We start from the raw sequence: 12,420 nt of genomic DNA on the forward strand, positions 1-12,420 counted from the left end.
CAAAAGACCAGCCATTTTCCTGTGAAATATAAAATTAAAAATGCAATATATGCAAATAGTTTTACCTATTCAGTCAAATTGTAAACAATGACTATATAAACAATGAAATAAAATTTAATTGAGGTTGGAATCTGACTTTGAGTATAGAGACAAAGTTATTTTCTTTGTAAATATAGTGCAAAGTGTTTGCAACCTTTCAGAAAAAGAAGTATCCTTGTTAGTGTTAAAGTTTTGGACTTTTATTTTCATTTTTGGGAATTGGATTAACTTCTTCTTCATGCTGTACCTGTGAGTCACTGCAGCAAATTTAACAGCGGCTAAACTTTTCCAGAATTTCCTCTTGCTGGTAAACCCATGTTTCCCATAAGTAATCTGATAAGACATGAGACAGACTTCCACTGGTTTTCCCCGAGATAAAGAGATCTACACAGCTTCAAGTAATCCAAGTTAGGTTTTGGTTTTGGTTTTTTTCTGGTTTGTTTCAGTCTTATGCTGTGCTACAAGTGCAACAGCCGACACATTTGTCTTTCCAAATGAAGGTATATATTTGACTTGAAAGTATTCTTTTAATATTTTCTGTATCTACACTTGTAGTTGGTAGAGATTTTCTACCAAATCTTTTAATGATATCAACCATAGATGAGGCCATCAATAAATTCTTTAATATTTAGTCATTCTTTACTAAGTCTTTAGTAATACTCACGTATCATTTAATTATTCAACTATTTGGCTGCCTATAGTTTCTACATGAAATATTGTTTTCTACAAATTCTTTATCTATGTAACATCATGTGCTCACATGTGCACAGCATTTAAAGTCAGAAAGAATTTCACCTAAATAAAACAATCCCAGCTACCGGGAAGCTAGTTTCTCTTTTATGAAAATGCCTATATTAAAATGAACTTCCAACTTCCACACACACACACACACACACACACACACACACACACACACACACACGCACACATATATATATGGGCATCGTATTTTTGGTGATACGCAGCATGACCCAATCCGTGACTTTGTCCTTCCTCCTTATCAAGGCTTATTGTGAAAATGATTCCTATAGAGAGGCTGCAGCTGTCCTGTGCATTCATTAATGTGAACCTCGTCCAAATAACTGATGACACAGTGCTGTTTTGGGAACAAGCTCCCCCTGTCTGCTTACTGTGTTTTTCTCTGGGATTAAGGTACGGGGAATGATTAGTCCACTACAAACCATAAAAGGACAAGGAAATGTTGTGGTAAATATTGAATGGGAGAAAAAAAAATCACAATTTTCATCAAGGCGAATTGTCAAGAGGAATACATTTTCAATGAATCAATAAAAGCTATTTATTGCCAGCCCGACTCAAGTCACAACAAATTGAGTCGTGCATACCCCAACAGAGCCTCACTTACTCGCTGAAACATTTTAGCTTCTCCATCATGCCTACATATCGTTTACACAGTTCAACAGGGCTGATTTCTACTCTTCTGTTGCTCTGAGTCGCTTGAAACATTAATGTAAAATTCATTCATTTAAATAGGGTTGAAAGCTCGTTAGACGCATTTACAATATTATTGTTCCTTTTTTATTATAAACCAGAATAAGAACTGCTGCTCTCTCCTTTCCAGAGTCCAGAGGAAAAAGGAGAAACCGAGGAAGGGACCGACGCAAGCAAATCAGAGATCAGCCTGGTCTATGAAATCGCCCTGAAGAGGAACTTGTCTGTTAATTTTGAGGTGAGAACAACATCACAGTATTACGAAACAATGCATTTAAATAATTACAAACACACAGCCCTGTGATGTAATTATCACTGGTTTTACTGTGAATTGTAAGTCATGGTGCCCTTTGACGTAAACACTGAATGTGGAATGAAGATGAGGCCGTTAGGTGGATCATAATTTCACGATATCTAGGGTGTGTGAAATGTCATAATGTGGAAATTATTGCTAAAACGAGACACCTCATTAGCTGCATGAATGATAACGCAGACGAAACTGCAGGAGTCATTCTGATTATATTCCATGACATATGCTTCTCCCAGTCTTACTTCATTCATACATCTGAGGTCAGTTTTTTTTCTTGTGAAAGTGAGTTATGCCATGTGGGAGTTCTTAGTTTTAAGTTCAGTGCGTTTGTGGGGTTGAACCACATCGGAATAAGTTTAGTCAAAGCTGATCAATAAAGATCCAGTGAGATTGTGAAATAAATTTCTGTAGTAATGCTGAAAATTTCAAGATTTCCTCTGCATGACTCAAGATTGTAAAATGAAACTCTTTTTGCTTGGCCAGTCAACATCATAACTATTGTAGGTTTTTAATGGTGAATCAATTTAAACCAGTCTCTAAACAGCATTTGAATCCATTGATAGCTCTCCACATGAACAGAGCTGTGTCTCTGTGCTTTTTATACACTGAGTAGAAGGTATTCAGAACACAGAGATTTATCTATGATGAACCAACTCAATCTCAAACAGGAGATTAACTTTAATTTAAGAAATAATTTGATTCCAAGTAATAAAACTTCATGGAACATAAAGAAAAAAAGGCACAAACTTTGGACAGTCTTCCTCACAGTTTTAGCTTTGCCGGACAAAATTCCTGTAAACATTAAAGTGGATCCCACCTCCACTTTTCTCTACATTTAGAAACTCTGATAGCAACTTCATGTAGTCCAACATGTCCTCAAATGACTCACTCATTCCTTCATATTGGCTTTTACCATATAATAGCTGACTCACCCAGTATTCTCTCCTGATCCTCCTCTTTTTCTGTACTCAGCAAGGTGCCAAAAACAAGGGAAGCTCAGTTTACACTGTATACCCCCTCCCTTCCTTCACAGAATCCCTCCCTTCCACCTCCATCACCCCCAAAAATCACATACAGGGCAGCTACGTTTGGAGGCAAAGGGGATTGTTAGACAGAGGGAAGGAGGGGAGGTAAAATATTCTCACAGTATTGACTTTGCTTGACAATAACATCTTACACAATTTACACAACAAAAAAAATCCCTGGAAGCAATCCAGTCTTCCTTTTCACACCTTTTCCCTTTCTTTTGTTCAAAGATGAATTTGCTCATGAGAGCATGACATGTCCATCCTTCCTGGAACTCTTCTATTAATAATTTCACCCTGCTAAATCTGGGTTGATGTGATTAATTATCTGTCATGTCTTTGTCACTGTCAGCAATTACACAGCTTTCATTTTCAGTCCCTCAAAATTGGAAGCTGAGAGGAGCGGTTTTTCAATGCAGACCACAGCCCTATTTCTCGGAGCAGTCGCTCTCCTGCCCACTGTCATTCTGGAGACACACTCTTCATTACTGCTGTCTGATGAGCTGCAGTAAATCAGCAACTGTTCTCCGTGTGTATTTTCTCACTCCTTGACTTTTCTTTCATGGTCCGTCTACATCTCCATCAACAGAAAATATCCTCCGTCTGTTTCCCGAGTTTTGATTTGTTTGCACTCAGTGACCGCAGCACTTTACCCTGGTTTGTTCAGTAAATAGACTTTATGATTTAAAACAGGGGGAGAGATTAGAAACAGATCAGATAAGGAGACTTCATTTTCTTTGTGCTAAAATCTTGCATATTCGTCACATCTGGTTTTGTGTGCCATGTCAAGCTGAATTGTCTGAGGGCCAGGTTGCATTGAGCAACAATCGGCATGTAATCAGGTCAGATGTAGCACATGTGGATGCAAAATGCCATTGTTCAGGAAAACTTCTCGGCCTGTTAAAATTCATCAAATTTTGCTTCCAAATATGAAAAATGTAAGGTCAGAAGGAAATGGTGATTGCTGCTTTTTATTTTCTCCTTCTATAGGAGTTAATTTGTTGAACTGTTTTCCAACTTGTTGCTGTATTGTTACCTGGGCAGGTGATGCATGTAGGGGAGAATATGTCACTGGTTGGGCAGATGTTTGGAAGGACAAAGGGTTTTTAACCGCAGGGCGCGAGTAGATGTAGTTTGTTTGCACTCAGCAAACTCAGTAGTTCTGTTTAAACTGAGCTCCTTCACCTACTCATTCTCTTGTTTTTGCCTTTTGTTGTAAATCAAATGCACCCAGTTTTTTGTAGCTGGTAGTTTTCCGTCCTTCATAACAAACCACAAACCCTTGTGACAAGAGTGAAACCCAAGTGATAGAAAAAGCAGTTGGTCAGTCTTTTGATTTAAGAGAGTCTGGCAGACGAACAAAACAAATTTGATTAAATATTATTGAATGCATGTTTGTAAAATCAGTACTTAATAGTGTTCAGCAGCCACACAGTCTACAAGTGGCTCTTACAGTTATATGGCATTAAATGAAACCAGTCACACCAGATCATCCAAATAAGAAGAAAAATATTTGACTGATTCCAGGGGAAATCACTCATGTACTAGTTTGTTGGTAATTAAGTCATTTATATTTGTTTTGTATGCATAAGAGAGGAAATAACTAAATAAAAATCTATCGAGCTGTCGTTGCCCTGCAGCATCCTGAGGCAGAGAAACTCCACTTCACCACTTTTTTTTCCCCAGCTCAGGACATCACTTGACAGCTGCTTTTGCTTATTGGACTGTGGTGCAACTGGTTGTCAACACACTGACCATTTTAAATACACATCTTGCCTAATTCTGCAAAGAAACACAAGAAGATTTTATTGGAGTCAGGAAAAGAAAGAGAAAGCAAGAGATAAGACAAGGGTTAATATTGGACTGGTTACTGAAGATTTAAAGAGCCTGGAAGATTGAAATCTTTTTTTTATGTTGTTGTTGTCCTCCAAGTTCATGACTTTTATCTGAATTACAAAACTAGCCAGTTTGGCTTCAACTCCTTCCCAGTAATCTGTCTTTCTCTTTACTGTCAGGTTTTGATACACTCCCACATCCCTTAAGTCAAATGGCGAGACTGACACACAAACCTATAATGGTCACTTCTCATATGAACACCTCTCACAGCGACCATGTTTTTACATCATTTTATCCCTATCCTTACTGGGGCATGAAATTACCCATGAGTCAGTGCTGGAGTGTCTGCTTTCCCATCCTTCTGCGACGATGAGGGTCGCCGCCACCCCGAGAGCCAGTTGGCTCATTTAATCCTCCCGTCAGACAATATCAAACAGATGTCAGCATCAAAGAGGAACCAATCTATAAATCACAGCTTGTGTGTTGGATCGGGGGCTCCCTTTCCAAGGAGGACATAAGAGAAGAAGGTCTGGGCCAAGAACCACCCATCTCACAAGAAGCAGTCTCCCTTGGGGCTTGTCCATCCAATGCTTGTCACAAAAGAGCCTTTCTTTCCTCCACCAGTCCCCACTATTGTCCTGCTCTGCTCCCATAGCCTCCTCTTCTAGAGTACCTGAGTTCTCGCTTGCACACATCCTCAGACTGCTCAGGGTATTAATGTCCCTATGAGAGCTGAAGAGAAGGCCTCCCATGTTTGAATGAGAAAAGGTGAAGGGAAGGGGATTGAAGAAAAAAAAAATCAACATTGAATTACAGAAGGTTTCCTGTGTACAACCTGATCTCCCTGTCATTAGGTGGTAGACGGGTGTGTTTGTGTGTTTGTTTGCATGGTATGTGTGTACAGCTGTAAGTGAATGGGTGTGCTGAAATCCCATCGGTGTGGTGCAGATCTCGTGTCGTCTGCCAGGACACTGACTGCAGATTGTCTGCCGCCATCCTGGGCCAAGAGTATGCAACATATTGTGCACAGATATACACTTTGTGTCGCACTCTTTGTTGACTGTCCCACATATCTTAACAGGCCTCATTTGCTTTCTTTCTTCCTTCCTAAAGTGGACAACAAAGAGAAGCTTCACTCTTACAACTCACACAGCATTTATCTCTTAAAGGAATTTCATTTCTGGGAAGAAAAAAGTGAAATAAATCAGTGCCAAATGTTGAAGCAAATTTAGATAAAACGGAAATGGATGTGAAAGGGGTCACATTGTTGTATGCCTAAAATGTCCTTTTTTAAGGGATGGAGATTTGCCAAGAATTGCTTAAAATGAAAAGATGGTTCCCTCTCGCATCAGTTTGTACATGTATATAAAGCAAGCAGCCAGTTAGCTAAATACTGTATGGAAAATGACTTTACATCATCCAAAGTGGCAAATTCTAAATATTAGTGCTGCTAAAGTGTACAACTCATCAGTTATTTAGAACTCTACCTTATTTGTTCACACTATTTAAACTCCAGACTGTTTAATCTATAATTTGATGTTTATGGGTGTGTGTGTGCCAAACTATTTCTTGGCTCGGTCCCGGAACTTCCTGGAGTCCCTGATCGTTGCTTGACAACCAAACAATGACGTGTAAGAAAAATCAAACTGGGAATAGCACAATCGCATGGTGCGTGTCTCAGCCACCCAACCATACAGACGCCTTATTTTTCCCCCATAACCTGGAGAAAGTGTTTATCTTTCTATGTGTTAGTGTTTGTGTGTGGTAAATGAGCTTTTGTGCAGATCCATTCACAGATGAAGCAGCGTTTATGTTTTGGTTTCCATCTCGCCCAGCCTCAAGCTGAGCATTTACACATGTTATCTTGGTTGGACAGGGAGAGGAAAGGAGACAAAGAGGCAGCTACAGGACTGAGAACAGCTGAGGCTTCAAGTCTGTCATCAACCAAAAGCTAATTTTTCTCAGTAACTTCTATTTATTTTCTTCGCATAATTTTAACTGTTCTGTACCCCTTAATGTGCAGTGTCATCATCCACCAACACTTGCACAGTTTAAAAGTTTAGAAATAGCATGTTTTCAGTGTTGCTAAATGCTGCTACATACAAGGTGCCATGTTATATTTCCTGTCTTGGGTGATGAGAAAACCCAGAGTAGATCAGGGCTGGAGGGAGTTCAACAACACACATCTTTTATTTACGGAGTACTTTAACTATGTGCATTGAGGCTGACATGATAATAGGTTAACACTGAGACCTAACGTGGAGCCACAGTCAGATGTGTTAAAAATATCCTGTAATCAGTTGAGCAAGAACACATAAAAGTAATAATATTCTGACTCATTCTGTTGTTTCTGTTTTTTTTGCAAGCTGTGTGTTTGATTTTGCAGTTGCTACTTTTAAAACGAGTTGGTGAAAAACTGTTTTATCTGATTTTTAGTTCATTAATTTTGTCTCTTGCTGTTTATGCTGCTGTTTTTAATTTCCTAATTAAACTGGAGCATTTTTCTGTGCGTGTGTGTGTGTGTAACTGTGTTATAACCAAGTACTCAAATGCACATATTATCCTCTGTCTTCCTCAAGGTCTGGTATTAGTCTGTGTTGATGTGTGAAGTATCTCAGGAATGCTCAAGTTTCCGCTTATCAGTTTAATCGCTTTTATCGGTCACTGGGTTCAAATAACTGTTTCTAGATTGCAGCTGATTGCGACAATTTCTGCTGTCTGCACAACAGATTAATAAAATAGAAAAAATAATAGAAAACTCTGTGTGTGTGTGTGTGTGTGTGTGTGTGTGTGTGTGTGTGTGTGTATATATATATATATATATATATATATATATATATACTGCGATGGCTATCCAAGGTGTACCCTGCCTTTCGCCCAAAGACTGCTGGGATAAGCTCCAGCTTCCCCGCGAACCTGAATTGGATTAAGCAGTTAGGAAAATGAATGACTATATATTGCTGTAGAGAGTGGAAACGGAGAATCCAAAGAAACCCTGAAGCATAAATTAGAAGGAGGGAAAATCCATCAAACTGGGAGCTTAAACAGCATCCACAGTCTTTCTAAACATGAACATGGTCATAATCACATCAGGTGAACTAGACATGCATCACTAGAATCATAAGTGTCTAAAACAATTCTTTCTCCAGTATGCTCTCCTATGTAGGGTTTGGAAGAACTGCTGCACACAAAAAAACACACACTCATACATTTTTCCAAGACTTGTCAGGAAGTAGATGTGATTGCAGAAGCATGACCTAACGCCAGCCGGTGTTTGTTTTAGGTCTCCCAGGTGACCTCGAGCGAGAGGAAGGAAACCGAGCCTTCATCACCAGAGACCGTCATCTAGGAACATGTTACTCTTCATGTGTGTGTTTGTGTGTCAGTGTTCAGCCTGCTTTTGTATATGAATAACGCACACATATGGGTGGGTAGATGTGTAACCCCAGCGAGCAGATGTTTCGGACCACCTGGTGTAGCTGCTTCTCAGAATGCGCGACACGCTCCCCTTCACACATATCACCAAAAGCTTGTCATTTTTCACTAATTTATCAAATTTCTGATAAATTACTTCTAATTTTTCAACTTTCTGATCATATCCTCAGGTGCTGAAGGAGAGCGGCCCACCACATATGAAAAGCTTCCTGACACGTGTTACTGTAGGGGAGTTCTCCGCTGAAGGCGAAGGCAACAGCAAGAAGCTATCCAAAAAGCGTGCTGCTCTGGCCATCTTGCAGGATCTGAAGAAGCTGCCCTTCATTCCCACTGTGGAGAAGCCCAAGACACACTACAAGAAACGCACCAAGACCATCCTCAAGGTGGAATCACTGTGTAATTTTGTAGATATTTTCAGATACACGTACAGCCATAAGTTGTGTAAAATGCAGTGCCTGGGTTAGGTCACCCCCTAGAAAAAGATCACACACTAACATTTTGTTGCACCACCTTTAGTTTTGATTACTGCACGCATTCGCTGTTGCATTGTTTTGATAAGCTTCTGCAATGTAACAAGATTTATTTACATCCAGTTTTGCATCACTTTTTTCACCATGATCTTGTATTGATGATGGAAGAGTCCAAGAACTGCGCAATTCTTCTCCAACACTTCCCAAATATTACCAATAAAATTCAGTTCTGGACTCTGTGGTGGCCAATCTACATGTGAAAATTATGTCTCATACTCCCTGAGCCACTCCTTGACCCAGATGAATCTAGCCTTTACAACTTGGAATGTGCCCATGCCAACAGAGAAAGAAGAAATCTATTGATTAAATAACCTGCTCATTTGACCTCATTCTTTGGGCACATAATGTTGCCTAGACCTGTCCAATTGCAGCAACCCCAAATCATAAACTGCTCCCACAGGCTTGTACATTTGGTATAGCATCACTTCATCTGCCTCTCTTCTTACCACGATGTGCCTGGCACTTTGTAACAGGGTAAATCTGTACTCATTAGACCACATGACATTTTCCCATTGCACAATAGTCCAATCTTTTGGGTCCCCAGCAAATTGAAGCTGTCTTCCATGGTTAGCCTAACTGATTAGTGGTTTTCTTATGGCTAACCAGCTGTTCAGTCCCAATCCCCTGAGTTCCCTTCACATTGGGCATGTGGAAATGTTCTTTAACTGTTAAAAATAACCCTGAGTTCTACTGTCGTTTTTCTTGGATTTAATTTCACCAAACGTTGAACTGACTTCAAATCACCTTCATTCTTTTTTTTTTTTTTTAACCATATTTCATCACTACTCTCCTTCCAGTCTTTAACTAATTGACTGCCAGAAACAGAAACTGCAAAAATGTATTTTGCCATCTTTTGATAGTGACTGTTTACATTCAGAAAGACATCAAAAATCTATGAGCCAGTGAGTTACTAATGCGTCAGAGCCACCTACCCAATGTTGGAAGTTTCTGCAATCTCCATACATGTTTGCTCTGCTTATTGTATGTCTATTATTTCACACTTGAACATTTTTTCCTTGAATTTGGGATGTGTCTTTTCACACATTTCATTTTAAGAAATGAAAAGCTACTCACTTCCCAAGATAATTGCTCATCCATTAATTATCCCATTACCTTACCTATTGACCCTTACCTATTGCTTAATTAAATCCAAGTGGTGTCTTCTTTTGTTATTTTGGTGAGGCAGTGTCTTATAAAGTGTCACTTAGATTCAAACAATTAGAAGGTAATTTCTTTCATTCTCCCAATCAGTCAATGTCAGGTTCCTCCATTTGTATGTTATTATTGCAGCCAATTCAGACTTCAGATTATTGCAATATAATATTCTATATCAGCATGTTCTTCAGAGCTGATCATGTTTCTCCAGGGACCAATGCTACAAAGAAGGATTAGTGGCTTAAAAGGTAACTTCAGGTTCAGCTTGGAGCTTGTTCACTGTGTACCAGGTTGCATCACTATGGCAACTGGTGCTGAAAACCCAACCTTCTCTGTGACAGGCAAGTCCCTGAGATAAAAGATCCACACAGGTGAAAAGACAACTTCCTGGTTGATCCGTTCTCTTAGAAAATAGAAAAATAAATATGACATTGGCACATTGATGGAGGGAGAGTCTCTTTTTGAGTTTCTTATAGTCAAAGACCAATTGTGCTGTTTGACTTAAACCGATTTTAATCTTTATTCAGAAATGTGCCATCAGAAAGGAATGTAGCCTCAAACATATTGATTACTTAAATGGTCATTTGCAAATTTCTGAAGTTATAAATCTAATGTTATGTTTTTTGCAAAAGTTGTTGAATTATAACGTGGATCAATGTGTGTATGAAACTCACCAATCTGTATTAAATTATGCTTGTAGATTTATATTCATACCAATATTTATTACCAAATGTTGGTAAAATGAATAAAAATAACTGGAAAAATGCAGTTTTGATGACAGAAAATAATCTTAAATATTCACAGTTTATTTAATCACTTTAGCTTCATTTACATTTGATAGTTTTTTTTTAACTGTTGTAAAGGCAGCCAATGATGCATCTGACAGGATTCAGATAAATAAATGTTTCCCGTGTACCTCAACAATACACTCCCAGAACACTCATTTACTAAAATATAGCCGTAAAAAGCGTTTTAATAATGTGGCAGTGACATTGATCAATTTCTTGATGCATTCACGTCATCTGCATTCCGTCTGCTATTTCCTTTCTTTTTGACTGTCACAGCTATGTTACTCTTTAGTCTGTCATCTGCTGTAAACTCCAGTCATTTTACATGATAAAGCATATTCAGAGTCAGAAATCCTGGGTTGACTGACCAAATGTAAAAGCAGTGTCATTGTACCTCTGAGCAAAATCTCCATTGTTCGGTTTAGTTGACCCACATTACTGAAAGAAACATAACATGTTTACCCTGAGTTTACGTCCCAGGTGGATATTACAAGTACGATATTACCTGAACAGGTTTTTAAAAAAGTGTTTCTCTAGCTTCTTTACTCTTGAAAAGAACTGATCATGCCTGCATTTTTTTTCTCTTCTAGACGGGACCAGACTACGGTCAGGGCATGAACCCCATCAGCCGTCTAGCCCAAATTCAGCAAGCTAAGAAGGAGAAGGAGCCCGAGTACCAGCTGCTCTCTGAGAGAGGGATGCCCCGACGTCGGGAGTTCATCATGCAGGTAAACAGTGGTTTAGTCTCACGTTCCCTTTACTTCTCTAATGCACTGTCTGCGGACACGCCTAAAAATCCAGGAATTTTGGAAGAATATATGAGAAATTTTGAAAGCTTTTGCCTGCAGGATGTACCCAGATCCACTGATAAGTTATCTGGTTGCTTTGTTAAATAATGGTTGTAGCAGCCAGTCACAGGCAGTTTCATTATGTTGAATTTAAGCAAAAATAAGACAAGGACTTTACATTATCAAATGCTTGTGACACTGACATGGACTGTTTTTGATAAACAAAATTTAAGGACAACTAAAACGCACATAACGCTGTGTAATGTCAGTCCCAGTCTCAAAACTCTTCTAACTTCTGGCTGCATTTATGAATACACAACTCATTTTTTTCCGGGTCTCTGTGTCTAGACAACCTTCCGTGTTTACACTTTCGATTGGCACATCTTATCTGATGGGCCTTGGCTGTCTCGGCCCAGTGATAACCAGACTAGGTCAGCCTGACTTGCAGACAATAAACTTCTGCCTACTTTGACTGAAAACTCCCTTTGCTTTGCAATTAAATGTCACGCATCTAAAGTTTAAAACATTTTTGTAACTGAATGCCTTCTTGCAGTTTAGAGTGGAACTGTAAAGAAAACGGATAATTATTTGCTTTGTAGTTTGTTTTTCATACTTTGTTAGTTTGGACATCAACTATACTGAATCAAAACTGTTACTAAAGCGCTGTCACTTAGTTTTCTTCATACACAACTCAACCATATGTCAACCATATGGAAACAATACTTGCCGCAGTTTATTTTGATCATCAAACTGTAAAGACTATTGAAAGCTGAAGTAGTTACTTGTTTGTCACAGCGCATGCCTCTCCAATAGAGAAGTTACTCAACAAAGATTTTAGCTAATGGAGTCTAATTGAAATTAGATAGGATTAAAGAGAGAGAAAGGACCAGTTTATACATGAACAGGAAGAAAAGCAGCTTAACTATAATCTGCGGAATCTTGACCTGATGCATTAATCAAACAATGGCTGGCATGAGCCAGTAGATGAAGAACAGAACACGGAGGTGCTTCATAACCTTGTTGGGGCTAAGATTAGAAATGACAGCGGGTAAGTGGCAGAACAAA

The 12,420-nt window shown here is 39.0% G+C and overlaps 1 protein-coding gene across 1 annotated transcript in view; it reads left to right on the forward strand.

The window, feature by feature from the left end:
• The window catches only part of stau2 (staufen double-stranded RNA binding protein 2), a 99,598-nt gene that overhangs the window by 29,059 nt on the left and 58,119 nt on the right, over positions 1–12,420 (forward strand). The window contains exons 7-9 of the mRNA XM_079259363.1: positions 1,619–1,726; positions 8,265–8,477; positions 11,158–11,295. Coding sequence (XP_079115489.1) covers positions 1,619–1,726; positions 8,265–8,477; positions 11,158–11,295 — 459 coding nt within the window. The remainder of the gene's footprint in view (positions 1–1,618; positions 1,727–8,264; positions 8,478–11,157; positions 11,296–12,420) is intronic.

Source organism: Telmatherina bonti (assembly GCF_933228915.1).
Source record: "Telmatherina bonti genome assembly, chromosome: 20".
Lineage (NCBI taxonomy): Eukaryota > Metazoa > Chordata > Actinopteri > Atheriniformes > Telmatherinidae > Telmatherina > Telmatherina bonti.